The 27,265-nt window shown below is 39.8% G+C and overlaps 1 protein-coding gene and 1 long non-coding RNA gene across 2 annotated transcripts in view; one reads left to right on the forward strand and one right to left on the reverse strand.

Annotated features, from left to right (window-relative positions):
• The window catches only part of LOC122549768 (aryl hydrocarbon receptor-like), a 191,888-nt gene that overhangs the window by 160,994 nt on the left and 3,629 nt on the right, over positions 1-27,265 (reverse strand). Inside the window, exon 2 of the mRNA XM_043689763.2 lies at positions 6,662-6,849. Within this exon, the coding sequence (XP_043545698.1) occupies positions 6,662-6,849 (188 nt within the window). The remainder of the gene's footprint in view (positions 1-6,661; positions 6,850-27,265) is intronic.
• LOC148149907 (uncharacterized) overlaps positions 1-27,265 on the forward strand; it is a 100,734-nt gene that overhangs the window by 28,325 nt on the left and 45,144 nt on the right. The window lies entirely within an intron of this gene.

Genomic DNA, 27,265 nt, shown 5'->3' on the forward strand with positions numbered 1-27,265 from the left:
AATCATAAGCCTTGACTCTAAAAACCAGACATATAGCCACGAAATGAGGCCATTTCACAACAGAAACTTTCATTTTTGGAAAGCTCAGTCAATATGATGTTTGTCGAGAAAATGATCAACTACAAAAATACACAATAAAATCAAATGCCTTTAATGAGATAAATGCTAAATTGACTTTTAGATTCGAGTAGTGATTGCTTTGTAGCAGACACCTTGGGTTTTTTTTTTAAATTGGAACAACCACCAAATCACATAGACACTTAATTTTTTCAAGTAATAATTCCAGAGAGCAAGAGAGAGAAAGGGAGACAGACAAACATCATCCTCCCATACTAAGTTGCATGCAACATACAGATCAGGGATGACACTTCACCCAGTAGTGGTGTCTACTTCAACAAAAATCTTCCATGAATGCCTCAGTCACAACCATGTATCAATCTCCAGCACACACATGAATTAACTAAGTAACAAATGCTGTTTGCAAGAGAAACTTCATCATTTTTCTTCAGAAAAATGAGGAATTGGCTGGATTTGACTACAACTTTCAACTGCTGATACGACATCTTCTAACTGTGTGGCACTCATACACTCATGTGATCACCAGGTCTCCTCATGGAATTCAGTGCAGAGAAACAGGCTTTGATGCTGTCTGACCACAATAACATCAGACAGCACATCAGCAGCACTTATCCAGGAAATAACCATGAGGTCCTGATTGTTCAATGTTACTGAAATGAAGAGGCATTAGTTAGATGATATTGGAGAATAGGACTGTTATATACAATCACAGCTGCTAAATGTACTGAGTAATTCCATAACAACAGAGGAGGTCCATAACTGGGCTTCGCTGCTGGCACCTTCACCATCCCAAAAGATACTAAGCAGTTTGGACACAATTGTATAACAGGGACACGAACGTGCAGAATACTCAAAACATTTACTCGCAGAGTGTGTGTAAATCCCAAGTTGGATTTTCTCCACAAAAGATGAGTTCTGTATCAAATACTCACAAGTTTGAGCTTGATCCTGACACCAGGGATTTGAAAATTTGAACAAAGATTATGAATTTAGCTCAGCATGGAAGAGAACCTAATTTACTGTGGGTGAGAACAGGATTAACAGGATGGTTTTAGTCTTGCCAATGTTAAATTTAAAAAGTTCTGGCTCCACTGTTGCTAATCAACTCAACAATTATCAAACATCTGCTTACATTTTTAGTTAAACTCACGACTCTTTCTCCAACAGTCTACCACTTAGTCATGCCCAGACTATCAATTTTACATCATTCTGCTGTTAATGATCATGACATCACCAATTAAAGAACAAACACAGATGCAATAATAACTTAATGGCACCATGCCTGTTACTTTATAAATGTTGATTAATCAAAGCCAAACTTTTATTATTTTGAAGGCAAAAGTATATTTAGGGTGAAAGTTTTTGTTTTCCAATGCACTTTTCACCTCAAATTGCATGAAGGTATCTTAAAACATTAAGTACACCATGTTTTATCATTTTGGAATTTTAAACCAATTTAGCAGGGAGGTGATTGTCTTGTGGCATTACTGCTGGATTATTATTCCAAAACCCAGGTGATGTTGTGGGGAGCTGGGTTCAATATCCCGCACAGCAGATAGTAGAAATTTGAATGCAGTAAAGAGTTTAATAACGACCTTGAAACCATTGCCAATTGTTTGAAAACCCCATCTGGTTCACTAATAGCCTTTAGGGAAGAAATTTGCAGTCCTTACCGGGTCTACAATACATGTGACTCCAGAGTCACAACAACATGACTGACTCTTAACTGCCCTCTGGGCAATTAAGAATGAGCAATAAATGCTGGCCTATTGCAGTAACACCTTCATCCTGCCATGAGTAAATAAGAAGTTTTATTTAGATTAGATTAGATTCCCTACAGTGTGAAAACAGGCCCTCCAAAGAGCAACCCACCCAGACCTATTCCCCTACATTCACCCCTGACTAATGCAACTGACACTACGGGCAATTTAGAATGGCCAATTCACCTGACCTGCACATCTTTGGACTGTGGGAGGAAACCGGAGCACCCAGAGGAAACCCACGCAGACACGGGGAGAATATGCAAACTCCACACAGACAGTTACCTGAGGCGGGAATTGAACCCGGGTTCCCTGGCAGCAGTGCTAACCACTGAGCCAACGTGCCGCCCTTAAGTTCAAGCAATTGTGTTATGTGCAAAACATTCGCCAATTGGAAATTCATATTGAGGCCTAAATTCTCACTGCAATGGAGACTTTTTCCACGTTGGCAAAACATTATCGAAGATATCCTAAATCCTGGTCCCAAACTTGGCAAATCTCAATTCCACAGTTTGTGAGCGGGCGAGGGGAGGAGCTATTGTTCATACATGAATTCAGATTTCAGAGTTCCCCAGTGTTTGGAACCCAGAGTGCGCACTTTTAAAACAGATAAGAGTAGTTTTGTTCTGAGTGCATTTATTTTTGAATAACCAGGGGAGCTGAGGTACTACCCTGTGGATAAGGGCTCAGGACACAAAGGTCAGAGTGTCCTCTTGTGTGATTGTATGTAAAAGCTGCATAAATTCAATGGAATGGTCCAATTTGTCAAGGCCAGTCAGGAAATATTAAAGCAGACCAAAATGTATTTTTGTTAAATGAATCAGACTGTTTTTCACAGAAATGTAGTCTGAAGTTTAAGGAATAGAACTTTATTTTTGATTTCATTGTGCTATGGGTAACTGTGAATATCAGGTGAGCCAGCATGGTAGGTCAAGGGAAAAGGACGTTGAGTGGAAATAGGTATTAAGGTAGTGTGGGGGTATGAGGGACCATGAAAGATGAATAGAGGGCATTAGATGGCATTGGTAGAATACAGGGCATGTTTGGGGATGAGAGGGCTGGAGGAATGCTTGATATCTAATCCAAGTTTTTTTGGGATTTGATGTCAAAACCCTCCAGGCAGACTTTGCATCAGGCCACTTTGGGAACTGGCAGCATTCTCAGCACTTCCCATATCAATCAGGCAAATCCAGCTCACACCATCAGACCAGGTCAAAGCGGGGAGTGCAAGCAGGTGTTTTTAAAAAGGTCGGTTTCACAGACCCAGAAATTCTCCTGTCTCTGTGCACCCAACACGGGAATTAAAATTAGGGCAGGTCAAGGTATAAATAGGAAAGACCATGAAGAGACATAAAAATTTCCAGCCTTTATTACTGACATGGGAGATGTACTTGAGGAAACCATCACTTAAGTAGAGAGAATTTCAGTCAAACATCTTGATAGGAGTGGACAGAAAAATCTCAACATAAGAAAAGTGGTCGCAGCTAGTAAAGGCAACAGGATAGTATGGGTGATGGAGAGCATTCTCAGAAACCATAGCAAAACCCCTATGGATTGGCAAGTGCTTGTGACTAAAGCCCTCAAAACAAAAGCACCGGGCACAAAGGGTAAGCTATGGAAATTGCATCAATACATTTAAGGGTTAAATGACACACATCGAGCAATAAGAGCAGTTCTGTTGATATGAGGGTGTTCACAACTGAAGGTGGACCTGATAACGGTCTATTGGCATTGTAATGGAAAACATTCGTATGATGCATGTCGATTTTTTTAAAAAAGGCGGTGGGCACCAATAACCTTGAAAAGCAGATCAATCGAATTAGGAAAGAGTTCATTAATTTCAATCAAGCTTCTGGAACTGTCAAATATGTGCGTTGCGCTGCCTAGATTGAAGTATGGATATCAGTCTGTTAAACAAAAAGGTCTGCTTGATCAATGATTGGAATTTGACACATTGAGCACAGTGAGAGGCTGATGTCATGTGACAATGTATCCGTTGATGTCGACATGTCCATCCTCGGCCTTCTCCACAGTCAAAGTAAGGCCAAATGCAAACTGGAGGAATAACATCTTATATTTTGCCCCAGGAGCTGACAGCCCAATGGCCTCAACGTAGAGATCACTAGCTTCAAAATCTCCCCTCCCCAGCCTCATTCCATATCCAGCCCTCCCTCTCCTCCTCACCTCCCTGACCAGACCTAATCTGCCCATCTTCCTATTCAACTATCCGCTCCATCCCTCCCCATGACCAATCACAATTTCCACCTACCTGCCCCATCTATCCTTCCCTCAGCCCCAACCCCTCTCTCTATTTATTTCTGGGCTCCCTTCTGCCACCCCAGTCCTGATGAAGGATCCCAGCCTGAAATGGCAACTTTGCTGCTCCTCCGATGCTGTCAGGCCTGCTGTGTTTCTCCAGCTCCACATCTACTGACAAGAGGATTCATCAAGCAGTTTCAAAATAAAAGGAGGGAAGTAGTTGGCCAGTTGCCAATAACTGTAGGTGATTTAGAAATCAGTAACAATAAGAGATATCTTGTACGCATTATAATACGTAAAGGATGTCAGAACTGGGAGGAGCAGGCTATTCAGCCTCTTCAACCAGCTCAGTCATTCAACGAGACCATGGCTGATATAGTGCTATCTCAATAGTACTTTATTGCACTATTCACATATCCCTTGGTACCATTAGCATCAAGAGATACATTTTACAAATAATTGTGTTAATATGTACCGAGAACTCAGATTGTTCAACGAAAGCAAGAAAATCCCATACATCCTACCTTAACCATTGACACTTTGAATTCAGACTTCACTACTAAAATAAATGTTGATATATCAAATCAGTCATTACTGAGGTAACAGTATTGGAACCAGGAGAGTAAAAAAAAACGAGTATGAATACAAAAACTCATGAACAATTATATGAAAATAAACAAATATAGACCTAATATCTTAAAGAGTGCATCAGCAAGACAATACAGCAGAACAAATCATATGGTCAAAGCTTACAAATACCTACGACCAAAATGTTAGGTGGACAAATAAAATCTAAAGACGTTACTTATAACGTGGGAACAGTATCATCAAGTTAACATTCAGAAGAGAATTCTAAATACCTTTGCTCCCAAAATTTGTAAAAAGATAATAGGACATTATAAAATTTACTTCAGAATCTTACTTTTTTTTTTAATTACTTCAATACTAAATCAAAAATGGTCATAATTTAAAAACTTGCTCTCAAGTTTCAATTAAAACAACTGCTATAAAGATTATTAAGGCAAAACAGTCAAAGTCAAGAGATGTAACTAACAGCTTTTAAAAAGTATAACATAAGCCAGTATAAAGCGAAAACATACCACTTTTGTATACTTCTAAGTCCTCCATATTGTTAAGGGGACTTTTATATCATGCAATAAAATACTTAATATTCTCAAGGAACATCTGCAGCTAACTGTAGGAATGCGCAAGATTTGAGTTTTCTTTTTAAATAATCGTTGCACGCAAAAAAATAATTTTAACCCCACGTTAGTCTTATTTTGCTTCCTCCGACTCATCATATTCATTAGCTAGAAGTTTCTACATCCAGTGTGCATCTACTCAATAACATTTTGTTTTGGCAGTCGGAAGATAAACCTCACAGAACAAATTTGAGCTTAAATTCCAATTTTCCCTTCTACCCCTTTAATTAGCCTTGTCTCTTCCAATAGAACACAAATCCAACATTTGGTATTCTCATTCAGTAGCCATTTGTGATTTAATAATACTGGCCCAACATAGTTTGAGAATTTATAAGCATAAAAGCAGTCTGCAATTTGAAATTTACATGCCAAATCTTTAGAACGGCAATCGAATGCTTTCTCGGGGGAGTTATAAGAATGCCTAATTTGCATAATGCTTCCATTCCTCACCACAAACAGCTAATTACAGTACAAAACTGTGAAAACAAACTTATTTAAATACAAGCACAATCACCTGTTGAAGGAGCAACGCTCCGAAAGCTCGTATGCTTCCAATTGAACCTGTTGGACTATAACCTAGTGTTGTGTGATTTTTAACTTTATTTAAATACATAATTTTGTATAACATTATTGTTCATATTAAAAAAAATCTATTGATTTGCGACAATGTTAACTATTAACATAAAAGCTGAATTGATAACTAATAATTGTTTGTTGATTTATTAACTTGAAATCTTATCATTGCACTTTGGGAATCGACCAAATTATGTTCTAATGATAAATACTTTCCAAATACTGCAAAGTAACAAATTCAAATAAGTTATTATTTAGTTTTAACAAACCAAATCTCTGCATGGGCTTTGCTACAAGAGGCAAGAAAAAGATGACAATGCATGTATTGTTTACAATAGATATATCAGTTTTAAAAAGCAACCATTACAAAATAAACTAAGATTTGGCAAGTAATCTATATTCACATTAGACTAAGCCCAATTTGTAAATGTTATAACAAAATATTTACAATGCAATATTTAAACATCAACAAGAGCTAAACCAGCCTGGAAAAATAGTTCTTTATTTTAAATCGAGCTCAAGTTTACTGCACTGTCGAAAAAGCCTTACAATTGCGTAGCGAGTAAAGCACCTATGCAAGTAATTCAAAAATATTCAAAAGAAAATCTATTTTCACAACAAAAAGAAAACTTCCTTTCAATCCAACAAAGTTCAAGATCATATGATAACATTTAAATTTTACTTTCCGCAGGAATTACACACCCCCTTTTTGTATCCTGTTATTCACAGGAGTACTTTCCTTTTGGCTAACAGCATGAATGTGAAACATATTTCATAGGGTGGTCTTACCATTAAAGAAACTTTTAGCTCTGAGGTAACTGACACTGAGGCGGAGAACAGAAAGCTTGTCCAATTTGGCTACAACATCCTGTGGGAAGGGCAGGAGGTTGGCTAGGCGCTCTAGCTCTGCATTCAATCTGTCCCGATGTCTTTTCGATGGATTTGATTTCGCTCCTTCAGGGGTTGGGGTTTTTACACTGAAAAGCAAAAAGAGAAACACCTTTATGTTAACAATGCGGTCTCTTAGCTTTTCAGTCATGAAATTAGAGACATCATAATATATTTTAAACTGTGCCAAAAGTCAAACAAAGTGCAGTGTATCTCTTCAAGTGAGGTTGGCAAATCCCAAATAGTTAGAATCCACTCATAAAAGTGACAATTTTAAGACACATATGCACTTTTCAATCATAACACCGGATTCCATTTGCAAAAGTATGGTAATTCTTTGTTTCTCTCGAAGTGAATGCAAATAGTGATGATTTCTATTTCCTTGTCTATTGCATGAATAAATAAGTTTTTAAAAATTCTTGTAAAAGGATTATGGAAATAGAAAGAAGAGAAATAAAGAGATAAGAATTTTCACTGTAAATTTCACGATGTTGTCACAGACAAAAACAGAAGGTGGATGAACTTAAATTATGATTGCTCCCCCGTCCTAATTTTGAGTTTCAATCTTAGAAATAAACCCTGTGTAAAATTCCTCAAAATTAAAATAACAGGCCGGAATTATTTAACGACATGTTCAAATACAGGGGATTTCTTCACTAACACATTCATACACACATTCAAATATAAGTACAAAGTAGAAATATAAAAGGGAAGTAAGTTATAACTTATACACTTCTAAATAAAAATCTAAGATATTGGTATTAGTTTACATGACTTTGAGTTCAGTGAATTAATATCCAATGGGAGTCTGCAAGTTGGCTGATACTTTTCCTGCAAGCTAGAATGCAAAGGCATTGGCTGCCAAAAGTGCAGCAGTACAGGTTTGTTCTTCTATAATGCGATGGTTGCGTTCTTATACGACCTCGCATTATAGAAAAATCGCACTTTAGAAACAGCGCTTGAAGTGTTGTCGATGCAATTGCATTACAACCAAAATAGGTTTTAAAAGTTCACACTTTAGAAACAATGTCCTCAATTCATCAATTGTAGTATAGCAAATTCACATAAACAAAACAGGTGTTATAGGACATCAACCCGTATTTCTTGTATTTGGAGAATTGGTTGCATGGCAGGTAAAGTGCGAGTTTCTAAGGACATAAGAATAGCAGAAGACCATTCAGTCCCTTCAGCCTGCTCTGCCATTCACTAAGGTCATGGTTGATCTATGGCCAAATTCTATGTACTTGTCTTTGGCCCATATTCCTTAACATCTTTGATTGACAAAAATGTATCTATCTCAGATTCAAAAATTTACAACTGATCTAACATCAACTGCCAATTGTGAAAGACAGTTTTATCCATCCGCTACCTTTCATGTATAGAAGCACTTCCCAATACCTCCCCCTTGAAAGTCTGAGAACTATGGCCAAACCAATGTCCCCTAGTTTTAGAAGCTCCAACAGTGGAAATTGTTTATTTTTATCTATCTTATCCTTTCCTATTAAAATCTTGAAGACATAACTTTCTAAATTCTGGATAAAAAAGGCCAAATTTGTAAAATCTCTCCTGATAACTCACGAAGTCCAGGTTTCATTCTTGTAAACCTGCGTCGTACTCCCTCAAGGACAAATTTTCTTCTTAAGCTGTGGTGTCCCAATCTGCTATTAGTCCAAGTGGAGTCTTTCTGGGGGATGGACATATGTAAGTGCATACGTGATTTAGCACACACATGAATGAATACATGAAAGAGCTGTACATCAGCACATGAATGAGCATTATTACAGGCCTGGAGTAGCTCTTCTTGTGATGTTAATATAGCCAACACCGCCTTCCTAACCTGAGATCTTCTTCCCGACCTCTCCGCCCCCACCCCAGTCTGACCTATCACCCTCACCTTGACCTCTTTCCACCTATCACATTTCCGACGCCCCTCTCCCAAGTCCCTCCTCCCTACCTTTTATCTTAGCCTGCTGGACAAACTTTCCCCATTCCTGAAGAAGGGCTTATGCCCGAAACGTCGATTCTCCTGTTCCCTGGATGCTGCCTGACCTGCTGCGCTTTTCCAACAACACATTTCCAGCTCTGATCTCCAGCATCTGCAGACCTCACTTTCTCCTCAATAATTTTAATAGTCAAAGCTGTATGTTTCAAAAATTCAGCAACTGCAAGTTCCGGTCACATAACAGAGTGGCATCTACTAAGTCATTCAGACGAGAAAATACTTCAATTTTTCTCTTGGAAATAGTCATTGTGAGGTAAAGAGATGCTGATGGTCCATCTCAATGGCTAATTGGAATGCCATTAGCATCTTGGTACCAGACAATAGTAATTTACAAATTTAAAACAAAATGCTTGAGAAATGCAATGGATCTGGCAGCATCTCTGGAGAGAGTAACAGAGTTCACATTTCAAGGTCAATGAAGAATAATGACATCAGACTTGAAACTTGAACTTTGCTTCTTTCTCCACAGATGCTGTCAGACCTGCTGAGTTTCTCCAGCATTTTCTATTCTTCTTTCAGATCTCCAGCATCCACAGTACAGTGGTTTGCAATTCCTGTGTGTCACGGTCTTCATGGGAGTTGGGGTATCTATAGTCATAACAGTTAGCAAGCCAAGTTTCCATGAGTTAAAGAGGTGTTAAAGCACCAGCTTGCTTTGACTTGCAGAAATTCTAGATAGTTCATCTGATTCTAACTCTGATAGCAGCCATCTTCAGGGTCCGACACTGTTGACCACTTGTTTGAGAAAAGATTTGAGCAAGAGAATGGAGAGGAGATTATTTGTGGGGTAAAACTAAATTATGATTTTCCCTTATGGCCCCTGTTTAATACATTGGCTATTCAGGATTAACATTTTCTGTCATGCTGGTTTATTACAGTAGAAGGGTCAGAAATGGATCAGAAATCTAACTTCGACTAGTCAATATGAAACTATCAAACAGTAAAATACGTTTGCACCAATATCGGCAATGCAACATGGCATAGGCAATTTGAATGTACTTTCAAAACATGAGCTAAACTTCAAACACTCATGATGATATACCAACCAAGAGTAAAATTCAATTTGTTGTTGAATGTGTTCTGAAAGTTTTCTTTAAATATTGGCCAATATAGAAAGTTAGGTATCAACAAATAAAATGGTACTATATTCTTCCAATTATGCATTTCCATCTGTGAATTATTAACAGAAAGATTTTTTTAAGCTGCATCTACATGTCAATCTATAATGTATATCAAAAATATTATATTTGACATGCACTAGCTGTTTGACAAATTTACCTCGACTTTTCTCGCACACGATTAACATTTAACAATATGACAGCTACTGCTACGGATTTATTTTTCAGTTTTCAGAGCAGTTGGTACTGTTAAAACTACCACTTCCCGAGTCCATTTCTGCAGACGGTACAGCAAAAGTTTTATTTTATTCCTTGGACTACATAACGACATCAGGGTAAAGTTCATTTAAAACTAGCTTCATTATTTTATGTACCTAATTATTTAACCTGCTCATCTTGTTCTCCATTCACACTTAAACCATTATTCTCTGTCTTCTGTCTTCATGAACTAAGCATCTATTTTTTCTCCCCTCAAGTTTTAAGCTATCTATCCATTTGCTATTTAATGCTATCCTACTTTCAGGCAGACATCCCCATGTCCTGGTCTAGCATCTGCTGTCACCAACCAATCCACTGGTAATGCTCATAGTTATTGTAACCAATCTGTTCGAACATTTTGAGACACATTTCTGGGGGAGTTAAGACTTGAACTTGGACCTTCTAGTCTAGAAGTAGGGACATTACCACTCTACCACAAGCCCCTATGCTCACTAAGTGAGTCTGATCACATTTCACCTTTAGCTCCCTTGTTTGTATCCAGTACTTAAAACTATTAACTGGCAAGCTCTCTATTAAGGTTATAAAACAGATTAATGAAATACTTTAAAAATAATACACAAATGCTAGTGTCCCAATCTGCACACACTCTACGAATTTCAGCATTCCACTGACCATCTTTCCTTGTAAGATACTTTTATCCAAAAAAAAAAGAAAATTCAATAAAGTAATGCAGAGGTGGTAGGGGAGACACACAAACATATATGGAAGATGTGAAAAAGAATGCATTTTTCCTTATTTAATTAAAAGCTTCCCACTGAAAATGCAATTTGGTGGAGTTCACAGAAATAAAAATTTTACAACAGATTTATAAGAAAGGATTGATTCATAAAGTGTAGATATGATTGGCCATAGCATGGGTACTGAAAACACAAAACAAGCACTAATAGTTTGGTAAAACACACACAATTCCAACAGAAACATCTAAATAGTGTTTGCATTTTGAATATAAGGGGGAAATATGGCAAGCACTATTTTAATTTTAAACATAAACAACATTACAGCATTGCATTGAATTACATAAGCATCAACTGAACTGAAGAATGAAGTGGGAGCCCAAGCAAAATACGAACAATTCCCTTCAAAAGCACTACAAGTTTGTTACAAACACCAGTGGATTTCCCAGAGTTTTATGCAGAAGAGTTGGGGAATATAGTACTTCAAAGGGTATAACACATCTGTTCCTGTTATGTATAAAGTAATAATTTATTGTCAGGATGCCAATGCAAAGTTTTTCTTAAAAAAGTAAACAGAACATAGCATTTGACATAGTCTACTTGGGCTGGTAATATCCCTGGTAAGGTCCTGCATAGGAAACTGATTGCAAAGGTAAAAGCCCATGGGATCCAAGGAAAGTAGAATATTGGATCCTGAATTCGCTGAGTGGCAGGAAGCAGAATGTGATGGTTGAGTGTCTTTTTATTACTGGAAGCCTGTGCCCAATGGGGTCCTTCCTACCTGCGGTATGTACAAACAATTTGTACTTCAACATAGGAGGGTTTATTCAGTGAGTTCACAGATTATATGAAAATTGGTGGGTTGGAAATAGTGACAGTAGCCTTAACTTATAGAACAATATAGTTGGGCTGGTCAGATGGGTAGGTCAGTGCCAACTGGAGTTCAATTCTGAAAAATGTGATGTGATGCATTCGGGCAGGACACACAAGGCAAAGGAATATATGATGAACAGCTAGACCCAGGAGAGTATCCAAAAGCGAAGGACCTTGGCGATCATGTCCACCGGTAGCTTACAGATTGTTAAAGTGGTCAAAGCGGCGTATGGGATACTTGTCTTTATTAGTCAAGGCACAGAGCTTAAGAGCAGAAAACTTATGCTGAAATCATATAAAATGTTGGTTAGGCCACAGCTACAGTACTGTGTGCAGTTCAAGAATCTAGAAATATAGGAGGAAGTGACTGCACTGGAGAGCGAGCAGATGAGATTTAACAGGATGTTGCCTGGGCTGGACAGTTTTAGTTACGAAGCGAGATTAAATAGATCTGTGTTGCTTTACTTACAGCAGAGGAGTCTGAGGGGGCACATGATTGAGATGCAGAAAATGTAAATGGAGGGTTGGGGTGGCTACATAGATAAGGTGGACAGGCAGAGACATTTTCCTATGATGGAGGGATCAATGACTGGGAGCATAGATTTAAAAGTAAGGAAAGGAGCTTTAGAGGGATGTGAAGACATTTTTTTCCACCCACATGGTGGTGGGATTCTGGAATTCACTGTCTGTAAGGGTAGTAAAGGTAGAAACCGTCATTACACTTCAGATGTGCAGCTGCATTGCCAAGGCATACAAGGCTATATGCCAAGTGCTAGAAAACTTGATTAGAACTATTAAGTACTTGTTTTTGCCAGGGGCAGACCTTGATGGGCTAAAGAGCCTTTTTCTGCGCTGCACACCTCGATGACTCTAGCTTGAGGTTAGATTTTCAATATTATTGAGTAAAGGAAATGCATTTGGAAAGCACGTGCAAATCTGATTCCAGCATTAAGCAATTGCCTTTTCCAATCCAAGCAATGCCACTGAGTTATTTAGTTCAACTTTGGCTGGGTCCAATCACTGAAAGTACACAGAACAGAAGGAGGCCATTCTATCTTTAGGTGAGTTAGGTTTATGCAAAAGCGATTTCACCAGTTCCACTTCATCAACTACCTCTTAGACTTTTAGTTACTTTCTCCTTTCAAGGTAAATGCAATTCCCTTTTTAAATAGCAGGTTTGAATCCATCTCCACCACTTTTTAAAGGCAGCATACTTCAGATGGTAACCATTACACTTTTTTTCTAATCACCTCAGCTTTTTTAAGCTATCACTTCAGAATCTGTGTTCTCTTGATTCTTGATTCTGCCTTAATATTCTTGTCTCATTGTTAAAAATCACACAACACCAGGTTTTAGTCCAACAGGTTTAATTGGAAGCACACTAGCTTTCAGAGCTGCTCCCACAACCACCTGATGAAGGAGCGGCGCTCCGAAAGCTAGTGCTTCCAATTAAACCTGTTGGACTATTACCTGGTGTTGTGTGATTTTTAACTTTGTTCACCCCAGTCCAATACCAGCATCTCCAAATCTTGTCTCATTGAGCTGCTAAGTCTACTAAGGTCAGAAAGTCATTTCAGAATCATCAGCCACAAGGCTGCAAGACAGCAGATCATATGTCATTGCATCACTTCCCATGATATATCCAGAGCTTAATTTGTGTATAGGAATCAAACATAAACCCTTATGGCGCATCTTCCACCAATGGGAAGTTTTTCTGTTTATCCTGTATGGTTTTATTTTCCTACAAGATTTTGAGCACTTCACTCAAATCTCATTTCAACCTTCAGTTCTCCAAGGAGTACAACCTTAGTTTCTCCAATCTATTAAGTGAAAAGTATCCTATTCCTGAATAGAAATCATGGATGCCTCAAACATTAGGTTTCTGGCTCAATGAGGTCAAACCACTCTGAGTCAAGATTAGAGTGGTGCTGGAAAAGCACAGCAGGTCAGGCAGCAACCAAGGAGCAGGAAAATCGATGTTTCAGGCAAAACCTCTTCATCAGGAATGCCCTACATCAAACCACTGACTCAATGGAAGGACGAAGATGATAAGCAGGGTCAAAGCATTCTTCATTCATAAAAAGTCCCATATTGTTGCAATGCCAAAGAGCTTTTACTGGTTAAATTCCTGTCCACATTGCACCTGGCAGCATTAGCTGCCTTGAACAAGAATTCAGAACTGGTTCTGCACAAACCTTGCCCACTTAACTTTATGTAGTCTGCAGGTTGTTCGGAAAACATTACCCAACAAACTTGGACCACCAAGCCATGTGGTGATAGGGACAGGGAGATGATACAATAGGCAGTTTTCCATCATTACTCTACACTCACAAAGCCTCAGTAGGAACAAAAGAACCCTAATTACAATCTTCCCTTTCCACATCTACCAGCTCCTCAAGCTCCTCAAAAAGAAAAGCAAAAACTCAAACTCAGGCAAGTTAACTATCAGATAAAACTTGATCCATGTGCTGTTTAGAAATATTCTGACGTTACATGATCATAGCACAGAGTTTGCAAATTGAAGGACCAGAGGTGTGATTTATCATTCAATCTGAATTGTCATGCTTCCCAAAATAACAATGACCAATTCTTTGAACTTCAAATAAGCCTTGCTTATGTCACACTGAGTACTGCCTATGCACAAAGGAAGTCAATGGAGCATTCTATGAAAACCTCCACAGAATCAGCGGAGTAACATAACAAGGCAAACTAATCATTCTTGGTGCGATCAAGACTTATACAGACTTTAATAATCGGAGAAGAGCACAGAGGCACATGACATTGGTAGAATAAACTACATCCACCGGCTTCTATTCTCTATGGACAGTGACTTTGATCTTACCAACACAAACAATCCAGCAAGCTAATAACATCTTTAAACATAGGTGCACCTTATAATTAAACACTGGCATATGTTAGACCACAGTACTCTCTGACAAAGCTCAAAGATATGCACTGTACTTCAAGGTGCTGCACACTGGTCAGACCATCAGGAATTATTGTGGCCTTGAAAGTACATGTAAAGTTCTGCATCACAGGATTAATCAAACAGAAAGCCTAATGAAATTAATCTAAAAGACTCAGCTAAGTGATAAGAACAAAAATATAAATTAACTGTGAGCTTGCTTGTTTCCATAACAGTCTTGAAAGAAAACAAATGACGTCACCCGTAGCGTGGTGTCAGAGGTCCTTGGATTTGTAAAATTGTTCAACAGAAAGGACCAAGATATAATTGAGAAAGCAGATGCAACCCACAATGCTCATGGATCCGACATATCTGACAAATCAATAAAACCAAAACTCAGATACCAGCAAGAAAAATACATGCTAGAGGATTAAATTGAGTGAAAGATGAAGTAGTTTTATAACAGCAATGGAAAAGAATACACCAGATCTAAAAGTTGAAGTTCTAAATTGGAGGAAGCCCAATTTTGACAGTATTAGGCAAGAACTTTCAAAAGTTGATTGGAGGCAGATGTTCACAGGTAAAGGGAAGACTGGAAAATCTGAAGCCTTCAAAAATAAGATAATGAGAGTCCAGAGACAGTATGTTCCTGTTAAGATGAAAGGCAAGGCTGGTAGATGTAGGGAATGCTGAATGACGAGAGAAATTGAGGTTTTGGTTAAGAAAAAGGAAGCATATGTCAAGTATAGACAGCAGAGATCGAGTGAATCCTTAGAAGAGTATAAAGGCAATAGGAGTATACTTAAGAGGAAATCAGGAGGGCATAAAGGGGACATGAGATAGTTTTGGCAAATACAGTTAAAGAGAATCCAAAGGGATTTCATAAATACATTAAGGACAAAAGGGTAACTGGGGAGAGAATAGGTTCCCTGAAAGATCAGCAAGGCAGCCTATGTGTGGAACCGCAAGCAATGGAGAGATACGAAACAAATATTTCTGCAACAGTGTTTACAGTGAAGAATGGCATGGAAGATATGGAATGTGGGGTAATAGATGGTGTCATCTTGAAAAATGCCCATATTACAAAGGTGGTGGTTCTGGATGTCTGAAAACACATAAAAGGTGGATAAATCCCGGGGAGTTGATCAGATGTACCCTAGAACTCGGAAAGAAGCTACGGAAGTGATTACTGGGCTCCTTGCTGACATATTTGGATCATCAATAGCCACAGGTAGACTGGAGATTGGCTATCATGGTGCCACTATTTTAGAAAGGTGACAAGGAAAAACCAGGGAACTATAGACCTTTGACCCTGACATTGGTGGTGGGCAAGTAGTTGGAGGGAATTCTGAACGACAGGATTTATATGTATTTGGAAAGGCAAGGACTGATTAGGGATAATCAACATGGCTTTGTGCGTGGGAAATCATGCCTCACAAACTTGATTGAATTTTTTGAAGTAACAACAAAGAGGATTGATGAGGACAAAGCAGTGGACATGATCTAAATGTAATTCAGTAAGGCGTTCAACAAGGTAGACGTGGTAGACTGGTTAGCAAGGTTAGATCACATGGAAAATAGGGAGAACGAGCCATTTGGACACAGTATCTGGGTCGAAGGTAGAAGAGAGAGGGTGGTGGTGGAGGGTTGTTTCTCAGACTGGAGGCCTGTGACCAGTGGAATGCCACAAGGATTGGTGCTGGGTCCACTGCTTTTTGTTATGTATATGAATGATTTGGATGTGAACATAGGAGGCATATTGCAGATGACACCAAAATTGGAGCTTCGTGGACAGCGAAGGTTACCTCAAAGTACAATGGGATGGCAGATGGAGGTTAATTTAGATAAATGTGAGGTGCTGCATTTTGGAAAGGCAAATCAGGGTAGGACTTATATATGTAATGGTAAGATCCTGAGGAGTGCTGCTGAACAAAGAGACCTTGCAGTGCAGGTTCATAGCTCCTTGAAAGTGGAGTCACAGGTAGATAGGATAGTGAAGGCGGTGTTTGGTATGCTTTCCTTTATTGGTCAGAGTATGGAGTACAGGAGTTGGGAGGTCGTATTGTGGCTGTACAGGACATTGGTTAGACCACTTTTGGAATATTGTATGCAATTCTGGTCTCTCTCCTATTGGAAGGATGTTGTGAAACTTGAAAGGGTTCAGAAAAGATTTACAAGGATGTTGCCAGGGTTGGAAGGTTTGAGCTATAGGGAGAGGCTGAATAGGTTGGGGCAGTTTTCCCTAGAGGGTTGGAGGCTGATGGGTGACCTCATAGAGGTTTATAAAATCATGAGGGGCATGGATAGGGTAAATAGACAAGGCCTTTTCCCTGGGATGGGTAATCCGAACTAGAGGGAAAAAGTTTAAGGTGAGAAGGAAAAAATTTAAAAGGGACCTAAGGGGCAACGTTTTCACGCAAAGGATGGTGCTTGTATGGAATGAGCTGCCAGATGAAGTAGTAGAGACTAATACAATGACAACATTTAAAAGACATCTGGATGGGTATATAAATAGGAAAGGTTTAGAGTGATATGGACTAAATGCTGGCAAATGGAACTAGATTAGGTTAGGATATCTGGTTGGCGTGAACGAGTTGGACCGAAGGACCTGTTTTTGTGCTGTACGTCTCTATGACTTTATAACTGGTGGCAGGGGAACAAGGATACAGGCTTCAGAAAGCTGGCAAGAAGCATGACTGGATGACCCTTCATGCAGGCCTTTGGTCTGTCTACAGGCCTAAAACCAATGGCGCAGGATGAATCCTCTCAGGAGAAAGCAATCTGCTCTTAACAGAGGCAGAAAATTCTCTGTCATCCAGGAAAGCACTTCTAATCAATCTCCCAAGCTAGAAATCAATTTGTCTAACCAGGCCATTGAATCACTTCAACTGCATTCTGGACAAGTTTTTCCTCAGTTCATCTCAAGGTCACAAAAGCAATGAAGCTACTACCTCTGAATAACCTTCTATTCATGTATTCTAATGCATAATAACACAAGAGCAGAAGAAATAGGATTAGCACACAGCACATCAAGTCTGTTCTGCTATTCACAATGGTCATCGTAGATCTTGGACTTCAATTCCACCTTCATATCTTGATTCCCTGAGAGATCTAAATCTATCTTAGCCTTAAATAACAAGTATCCACAACTGTCTGTAGTGAGGAATTCCAAATATTGGGAAATCTAAATGAAGTAGCATCCCTGCAGTTTACTCCTAAATGATCAGCACCTTATTCTGAAGCTATGTTACCTTTCTTTACATTTTCTAGCCAAGGGAAACAATCTCAGTAACTTCTCTGCCAAGGCCCTTCATAATCTTGAATATTTCCACAACAACATTTTTTTAAACTCCAGGGCATAGACCCAATTTACTCTGTCCCATAATTACAGGACAAATCTCTTAGCCTGCGTCCAATCTCCAGAAACTTTGCTGTACTGTCGCCAATGCAATGACAGAGGTGTTCACATCATTTGGAAACTTATTAGCATTTTCTACATAATTTGGAGCCAGGGCATCATCTTCCATAACTCACAAATGGATGGGACACAACAGCATCTGGGACAATTGTTGTGGTGTTTCACTTCTCTCCGAAGTGGGAGAAAAATCTTGTAAAGGTTATTCTCAAGAGGACTGCCACTCACCTTAAAAAGCAAGTGTACCCAGCTTCACATTATTGTCGTTTGTGCTGAATAAGGAATGATTTTCGTGATCTTTATGGTGGTTCAAATTTAAAATAAATCCCTTTTACAGAGAAAGGTCCTTCATCTAGTGTTCATTGCTATGACTGAGATCTTCAACATAATAAACCTTGAAGTCCTGTCCAAATATCGTCATCTTCAAAATGGCAATTATGTACATGTCCTCAGCTCATGTCAGCATGTTTGACCAGCGTGATAAAGAGGGACAAAGTGAGGACTGCAGATGTTGGAGATCAGAGTCAAGAGCGTGGGCTGGAAAAGCACGGCAGGTCAGGCAGCATCTGAGGAGCAAGACAATCGACGTTTTGGGCATAAGCCCTTCATCAGGAGTGAGGCTTGTGGGTCGGAGGGCTGAGTGATAAATGGGAGGGGGGTGGGGGGGGGGGAGGTAGCTGGGAATGTGATAGGTAGATGTGGGTGAGGAAGAAGGTGATAGGTCAGAGAGGAGGGTGGAGCGGATAGATGGGAAAGACGATATACAGGTCAGGAGGGCAGTGCCAAGTTGAAGGCTTGGGACTGGGATAATGTTGGGGGAGAATAAATGAGGAAACTGTTGAAATCCACATTGATGACGTGTGGTTGCAGGGTTCCACGGCAGAATATGAGGTGTTCTTCCTCCAGGCATCGGGTGGCTAGGGTTGATGAAGAGTGGGCCCAGGACCTGCATGCCCATGACTGAGTGGGAGGGGGAGTTGATGTGTTCAGCCACAGGGTGGTGGGGTTTGTTGGTGCAGGTGTCCCAGAGATGTTCTCTGAAACAATCCGCAAGTTGGCGTCCTGTCTCCACAATGTAGAGGAGACCACATCGGTTGCAACAGATACAGTAGATGACATTGGTAGAGGTACAGGTAAATTTCTGTTGGATGTGGAAGAATCCTTTGGGGCCTTGAATGGAGGTGAGGGGAGTGGTGTGAACGCAGATTTTGCACTTCCTGCATTGGCAGGGGAAGGGCATGGAACTGACGAGGAAATCGCAGAGGGAATGGTCCCTCCGGAATGCTGATAGTGGTAGGAAGGGAAAAATGTAATCTGGTGGTGGGGTCAGTTTGCAGGTGGCGGAAGTGGAGGAAGATGATGCGATGTATACGGAGGTTGCTGGGAGGAAGGTGGGGACCAGGGGGTTTCTGTCCTTGTTGCTTTGGGTTGGGGATGTGTGGTGTTCAAGTGCAGTGATGTGGGAAGTAGACGAGATGCATTGGATCTTGGAAGGACACCTTCTGGGATTTTCTAAGGTGGAATTGGTCATCCTGGGAACAGATGTGGCGGAAGCCGAGGAATTGGGAATAAGGGCGTTTTTACAGGAAGTGGGGCAGGAGGAGGTGTAGTCTAAGTAGCTGTGGAGTCGGTGGGCTTGGAGTCGATGTCCATAGTTAGTTGGTTGCTGGAGATGGAGATAGAGAGGTTCAGGAAGGGGAGGAAGGTGTCCAAGATGGTCCAAGTGAACTTTAGGTCGGGGTGAAAGATGGAAGCATGAGGTAGCGCTGATACAGTCATCGATGTAGCGAAGGAACAATGGGGGTTGGTGCCGGTGTAACTGCAGAAGATGGACAGTTCCACGTACCCAACAAAGAGGGAGGCATAGCTGGGTCCCATGAGGATGCCCATGGCTACCCCTTTGGTTTAGAGGAAGTGTGAAGATTGGAAGGAGAAGTTGTTCAGGGTGAGGACCAGTTCAGCCAGGTGGATGAGGGTATCAGTGGAAAGGTACTGGTTGGGACGGCGTGAGAGGAAGAAACAGAGGGCTTAGAGAGGCCTTTGTCATGGTGGATTGGACACCCATGGTGAAAATTAGCCTTTGGGGCCGGGGAAATGAAAATCTTGGAGGTGGTGAAGGGCGTGGGTGTCCCTGGACTAAGAGGGACAGGACGGTGTCAAGGTATGCAAAGGTGAGTTCAGTGGGACACGAGCAGGCTAAGACAATAGGTCAACTGGGTAAGTAAGGTTTGTGAATCTTCGGTAGGAGATATAATCGGGCGGTGCAGGGTTCACGGACAATGAGGTTGGAGGCTGTGGATGGGAGATCCCCAGAGTTGATGAGGTTGTGGATGGTCTGGGAGATGGTGATTTGGTGGTGGCAGGCGAGGTCGTAGTCGAGGCGGCAGTAGGATATCAGTGTGATAAACAGTAGTGCATCATTCGACAGTTTTTCTATCACTGATAGCACCAAATGCTGCTGCAAAATGGTACTAGTACTGTTTATCGTTAACTTTCCAGCCATTCTATTATACATACTCAAAGATACTCAATGTGTACTCAAGAGTACACATTCAGTTCAGCTCAGACAGCAACCTCTTTGATCAGCACAGGCACAAAGTTTGCACAAAAACCTCAAGTATTAAGTGAACTCTTGTTCATAGGCAACTGTGTTCTAACAGGACATCATCTGAAAGACATCCAGCTAATTGAAGACAAATTTGCCCAAACCTCAAAGTTTTGGCCTTGCAGCAATTCCAAAAATACTAACCTGCCCTTAGCTGCTTCAAGGTCCAAGCCATAAATAACAATACACCCCTCAATTCAGTTTGTAAGTCTGCTATCTTAAGCTTATCCTCTCCAAGATCAGATCATTTGACAAAGCAAACTCAGCACTGAGCAAGTACATCCACAGGATTTGGAGAGCAAGCAGTGTGCCTCAAAACACGGATTAAAGTCTATCAGGCAGTGGTTCTCACATCTCGTCTTCATTGTTGTGGGACATGACTAAATTATTGTCATCACAAAGCAACTAGATGCAATCTTCTCAAAGCTCGCGAGCATTCTACTTCTTTTGCATCATGCTACCTACAACATCATTGGCAAGGCAAAATCCCTTATACCAAAGCAAGGTGAAACATACCTAGAATCCAAAGTACACAACTTAGAGGTCAGCCTCACTGGGTCACATGGACCATTCCCACATTCCAAAGGGTGCTGAAGAGCCAGTGAAGCATGGGAACCAAAGAATGCCCAACTCAGATACAAAGATATTCTGATATTGAAATTCAGAGCCCATACCCCATTTCATGATGAAACGTAAAACAGTCCTCAATGGATCCAAACAGGAGAATCTAAGTCACCAAGCAATCTCAACATTCAGGAGAACAGAGTCTGGTTTCTACAGGACAAGTGAGCACACTGCAAAACAAGTGCCTACACCCACCCCTGCAATAGCTACTTAACACAAAATATTTGTAATCAGAGCTGCCAATCAAGAATTGGTTTCACATCCCATTGCAGATGGTTGAACAACTGACCTGTTTGCCTAACTCTCACCTGTTGATTGAAGAATTTATCTTTCTGGACTCTCAAAAGATTCAGTGTCATTATAATACGATAACATCTTAAATCTCAAGCAGGAACACGAAAGGGAAATTTATTTTTAAAATGGACTCAAATGCAACCTACAATCTATTGTGAATAAAATTGTCAAATAGTTTTGTTCATTTGGTATTTTACACATCATTCAATTGTGCGTTTTGGGAAAATGGAATCAATCAAATTGAAGGACGTTGTTCACATGAACTCAGCTTGTAACAAACAAATTTATCAAGCCTCGCTATTCATCATCAAGTGCATACTTAAGTTGGAATAGACACTGGACTGTCTTCCTACCCTTCATTCAAATTTACATATTTGCCATGTGACCAAAGACTATTACTAGATCTACATTAGTGCATAGACAAGCCATGGTTTAACCTCTATACCCTGTTTACCCTGAGTAAATTCTACCTGACCTAACAGGATCAGAAGAATCTTTCGGTGGATTTCAGCAACTTAACTAATGTGACAACAATTCAGAAAATACTTCATTTGCTGTATGGCACTTTGAAACACAGGACAAACATGAAAAGGAGCTATATAAATCCGAGTCAGAGAGTCATAGAGATGTACAGCACAGAAACAGACCTTTAGGTCCAACTCGTTCACATGCCAAATATCCCAACCCAATCTAGTCCCACCTGCCAGCACCCAGCCCATATCCAACCAAACCCTTCCTATTCATATATTCATCTAGATGCCTCTTAAATATTGCAATTGTACTAGCTTCCACCACTTCGTCTGGCAGGCCATCTCATACACGTACCACCCTCTGCTTGAAAAGGTTGCCCCGTAGGTCTCTTTTATATCTTTCCCCTCTCACCCTAAACCTCTGCCCTCTAATGCTGGACTCCCCCACCCCAGGGAAAAGACTTTGTCTATTTATCCTATCCATGCCCCTCATGATTTTATAAACCCCTATAAGGTCACCCCTCAGTCTCCGACGCTCCAGGGAAAACAGCCCCAACCTGTTCAGCCTCTCCCTATAGCTCAAATCCTCCAACCCTGGCAACATCCTCGTAAATCTTTTCTGAACCCTTTCAAGTTTCACAACATCTTTCTGATAGGAGGGAGACCAGAATTGCACGCAATATTCCAAAAGTGGCCTAACCAATGTCCTGTACAGCCACAACATGACCTCCCAACTCCTGTACTCAATACTCTGACCAATAAAGGAAAGCATACCAAACGCCTTCTTCACTATCCTATCTGGCTGTGACTCTACTTTCAAGGAGCAATGAATCTGCACTCCAAGGTCTCTTTGTTCAGCAATACTCTCAAAGACCTTACCATTAGCTGTGCAAGTTCTGCTCTGATTTGCTTTTACAAAATGCACCACCTCACATTTATCTAAATTAAGCTCCATTTGCCACTTCTCAGCCCATTGGCTCATCTGATCAAGATCATTGTAAACCAAGGTAATCTTCTTCGCTGTCCACTACACCTCTAATTTTGGTGTCATCTGCAAACTTACTAACTATACCTCTTAAGCTCACATCCAAATCATTTATATAAATGACAAAAAGTAGTGGACCCAGCACCAATCCCTGTGGCATTCCACTGGTCACATGCCTCCAGTCTGAAAAACAACCCTTCACCTCCACCCTCTGTCTTCTATCTTTGAGCCAGTTCTGTATCCAAATGGCTAGTTCTCCCTGTATTCCATGAGATCTAACCTTGCTAATCAGTCTCCCATTGGGAAACTTGTCAACATATGGAAGTCCATATAGACCATGTCTACTGCTCTGCTGTCATCAGTATTTCCTTTGTTATAACAAAAGGTTTGTGTAGTCACAATCATGGTATTTAATGGATATAGCTTAAAACTATTCATAATTGCACACTTATTGTGCAGTCATATCTAAAACAGACTACAGACTTCGAAAGTAGAATTATAACACTTGTATGAGAGAAGATGCTGCTGAAGACATTTTACAGCACACATTCAGAAGAATGTGAAGGGACTTTCTAATCTGTTTTTGTCTATGCTTTATCAGATCTGCAGTTATGTTGCAGAAAAGATAGGTGCAAACAGCCACAACTCACATTATGCCATAGGAAAAATTCCTCCAGCAAAATTTCCCGGGTAGTCATTTGGTTAAGAATCAAACAAACCAGAGTGCTTTAGAGCATGGAGACCTCGATAACTATTAATCATCGAGAAGTTCCTGATGACTTATTTGCCTAGGTAGTTTGCGCACATGAAGGCATATTAAAAAACAAGCCTGAAAAATGGAAAGTAATGATCTGAAAAAGATGAGACACGCACTATATAATAGCTGCCCTTAAGGATATTCAACTAATTTATCACAATGAGAAACAAGAACTGGCCATTCAGACCTTAAGCTTGTGCCATTATTCTATTTGATCACAGTTGATCTGTACTTAAACTCCAATTATCTAACTTTGCTCAATATGTCTGAAAGCTTTTACCTAACAAAAATTCATCAATCCTGACTTCAGCCTAGCTCCAATTTTAAGATTTGTCTCCCCTATTTTCTGGATTTCCTCAGTGGAGGAAATTGTGTCTCTACAGCTACCGTAATTTCAAACACACTGTTTGGATCAGCCTGCAACTTTCTAACATAAGTAAATAGAAAGCAAGTATATGCAACTTGTCTTTGATATAACCCCTTAAGCCTTGACACCATTTTGCTGAATCTGTGTTGTACCCCTCCATTGCCAATACTAGTTTTATGGGTTTTGTTGCTGAAAACTGGAATCAGCAATCAAAAAACAACCTCAAACTGCAGCATAACTTCCTTACATTATAATCCAACCTCTGAGACAAAAGCTAAAACTCTATTAGCCTTTTAGATTTATTGCTGTACTTGTGCTTTAACTTTGAGGCAGTCACAAACTCCTTTCAATGTATCACAATTATCTCATATTATTACACATGAAAAGTCAAACAAAAAAGGTAACTCAAATATTTAACTTCGTGACTGAAGTACATCGCAAATTCAAACTGAATGCAAAGTTTTCTAACTGGAAATCCATCTACTGGGATTAGATAATAAATAATTAGGAAATGAGTTTGTTTGGATCCTAATTTTAGCCTGCAGTAACAGGAAGGCTGCAGTGCAGAAACATCAAACATATGACAAACTTGAAATGAAAGAAACAAAACAGAACAAAAAATAGAATTATTCAAAAGTACTTTTTTTATAAAGTTATATGTTGCTAGTATATTATAAAGAATGAACAAACTTACATACACAACCATATGGAAAAGAAGATTTGAAACAAATTTCTGCTCGCACAAAATGCGTAACTGGTCAGTTTTAAAGCATATACACAGTGCTAAAGTATCCAGGTTGTTATTTCATTAAATGGTTAATTAATTCTTACGAGCTCCTATCTTAAGAATTTTCCTTGCTTTATTCCTCTGTTATTGATCCTATCGACATGACCAATCATTTGCATCTATTGCCTGCCTATCTGAGCATGGCTTTTCACCCTCTTGTCCATTTTATTCCTTGTCTCCTCTCTCCTTCCTTCAGCTTTGGCAGGCACAACTGAACTCACTTTAGTCTTCACATGTACAATGCCCCCATTCAGATCCATTTGATACTTTCTTAATATATAAAGAATGAACAAACTTGCACACATGACTCCAGATCTCAGTAGAATTATACTTGTTTAAAAAGGTTACAGCTTGAACTTGTTAATAAAATATTATCCAACCACAGGAATATAAAATCTCTTGAAACGTAGAAACTTCTAAGAAGAGACATTTAAAGACATTCTTGGGAGTTGGAAATAACATTTCAGTGAGGATGAACTTTTTCTCCAGTCTGCAGGCCAGCTCAAGTCTCTCCTGATGACCCCACAGCCTCGTTATGCTCTTCTCTAGCTACTGCCTTGCATGTTTAATGCAACACCACAACTGTTTTATTCCTCCATTCCCAGTTAACTCGATTTATTCTTACTGCAGAGGTTTCACACTTCCTTCCCATCCATCATGCTCATCAGCCCCTTCAGTACACACGTCATGCCCCTTTCAGCATATTCTAAACTATTTGCTGTCTCACCAACAAAGCTTTTAAGATCGATGATCTCCTTATGGATAAATTCATTACCTACATGCCCATATCCTAACCTCATCCATCCATCAACCCCAAGCACCCAGTTCAGTTATGATTCTAATTTAAAATTATTCACCTGGTTTCAAAGAATTTTATGGCCTTAGCCTACCCCACTATACAACCTTCCCCTTGAGCACCAACTCACCAAAAACCTCTGCATTCTTCCAATTCTGCTCCAGTATGAATTACCAACTTCACTTGCCTTACCTTATGCAGTCGTGTCATCACCTGTTATGGTCCTAAAGCTCATCACCTCATTACCTCCTTTCAGAGGCATTTTAAAATCTAGTTCTGACTATTTTTGGTCATCCAAGGTCAAATCATGTCTGATACTGCTTCTGTAATGTGTCAGGGCACTTTACCATGTTAACACAATACATACCATTGATGATAATGTTAAGGACACGCTTTCCAAAGTATCATTACTCCCCTTTTCTAAATGGCCATAATCACTCTCTTATCGAACCCTACTTTTAACGCATCAGTCTCATCTTCAAAAAGCCCTGAACTGACTTCAGCTCCTGTTTCCATGATCACGTATCTCAAATTCCCAAGTTTAATGACATTTAGAAAGACAAAACAAAGAAATATTTATAAGATGTCATAGCATGTCAAAACATGTCTTTTGTAATGAATAAAGCACCTTTTAAAAGGCAATGACAATTGTAATTTAAGAAAGCAAAAGACAACTTGATTTCATGTACAATTCTAGGAAAATCTCAAAGTAATCTGTTACTGAGCATTGAATAAGGAATATTTAGTCAGGTCAATGCAGAAACTTTGTTCTTTTTCAAAGTGGTACATCTTTACATCCACCTCAGGACACAGACATTAAACTAATTTCCTGTTCCCATCCTATATAACAACTAAAGCAAAATATCTTTTGGTTTTCCTCAACCTCCCCATAGTGTTTAAAGATTCCATATCCTCTACTTATTTTGTAGTTCCAAATGGGACCTTAGTAGTTCCACATGCATTTCTTCCCAAACATTGCCAATGCCTGTCCCACCAAGTTTTCATTCCTCCTTCTCTATCATGAACTCTGGGCTCCCCAAAAGAAATGTACATGGTCCCTTTCCTTCCTCATCTTACTACCTGTCACTGACAAGATTGGCTCTCAAATGTGTGCTGGCAGCCCCCAATTTTATTTTGCCATCACTTTCTTCAGCCTCCAAGGGCTGTGATGTCAGATAGCCTTGTCAGGCAGCCAAGTCAAGATTTCTTTCTATTGAACTCAAAGAAGTGTCAGTCATTTCCTTTGGCTTCTGTCACAAGTCCTTTCTTTTCTTCACATTCTTTTCTGTACTGAAACCATTTACACCCACCTCGAAACTGTGTCACCCTTACAGTTTTCCATCACTTCTAGACTGAATTTATCCAGCATTAACACAGTGAATTGATCTTTGACCAATCACAGTAAATATCAACTTGATGCTAATGGTGCTAACTGTTATCCACATTGATTCTTAATCCACTGCATGCAAATTTAGCAATTTAAAATCCTGTTGGGCTGCTCTTAGGTTCTCTTACCACCTCACACATTCTCCTTTCCATTGCACATTCACCATT

The sequence above is a fragment of the Chiloscyllium plagiosum genome, unplaced genomic scaffold (genome assembly GCF_037043375.1).
Source record: "Chiloscyllium plagiosum isolate Xiang-an unplaced genomic scaffold, Cpla_swu_hap1 HiC_scaffold_5, whole genome shotgun sequence".
Taxonomy (NCBI): domain Eukaryota; kingdom Metazoa; phylum Chordata; class Chondrichthyes; order Orectolobiformes; family Hemiscylliidae; genus Chiloscyllium; species Chiloscyllium plagiosum.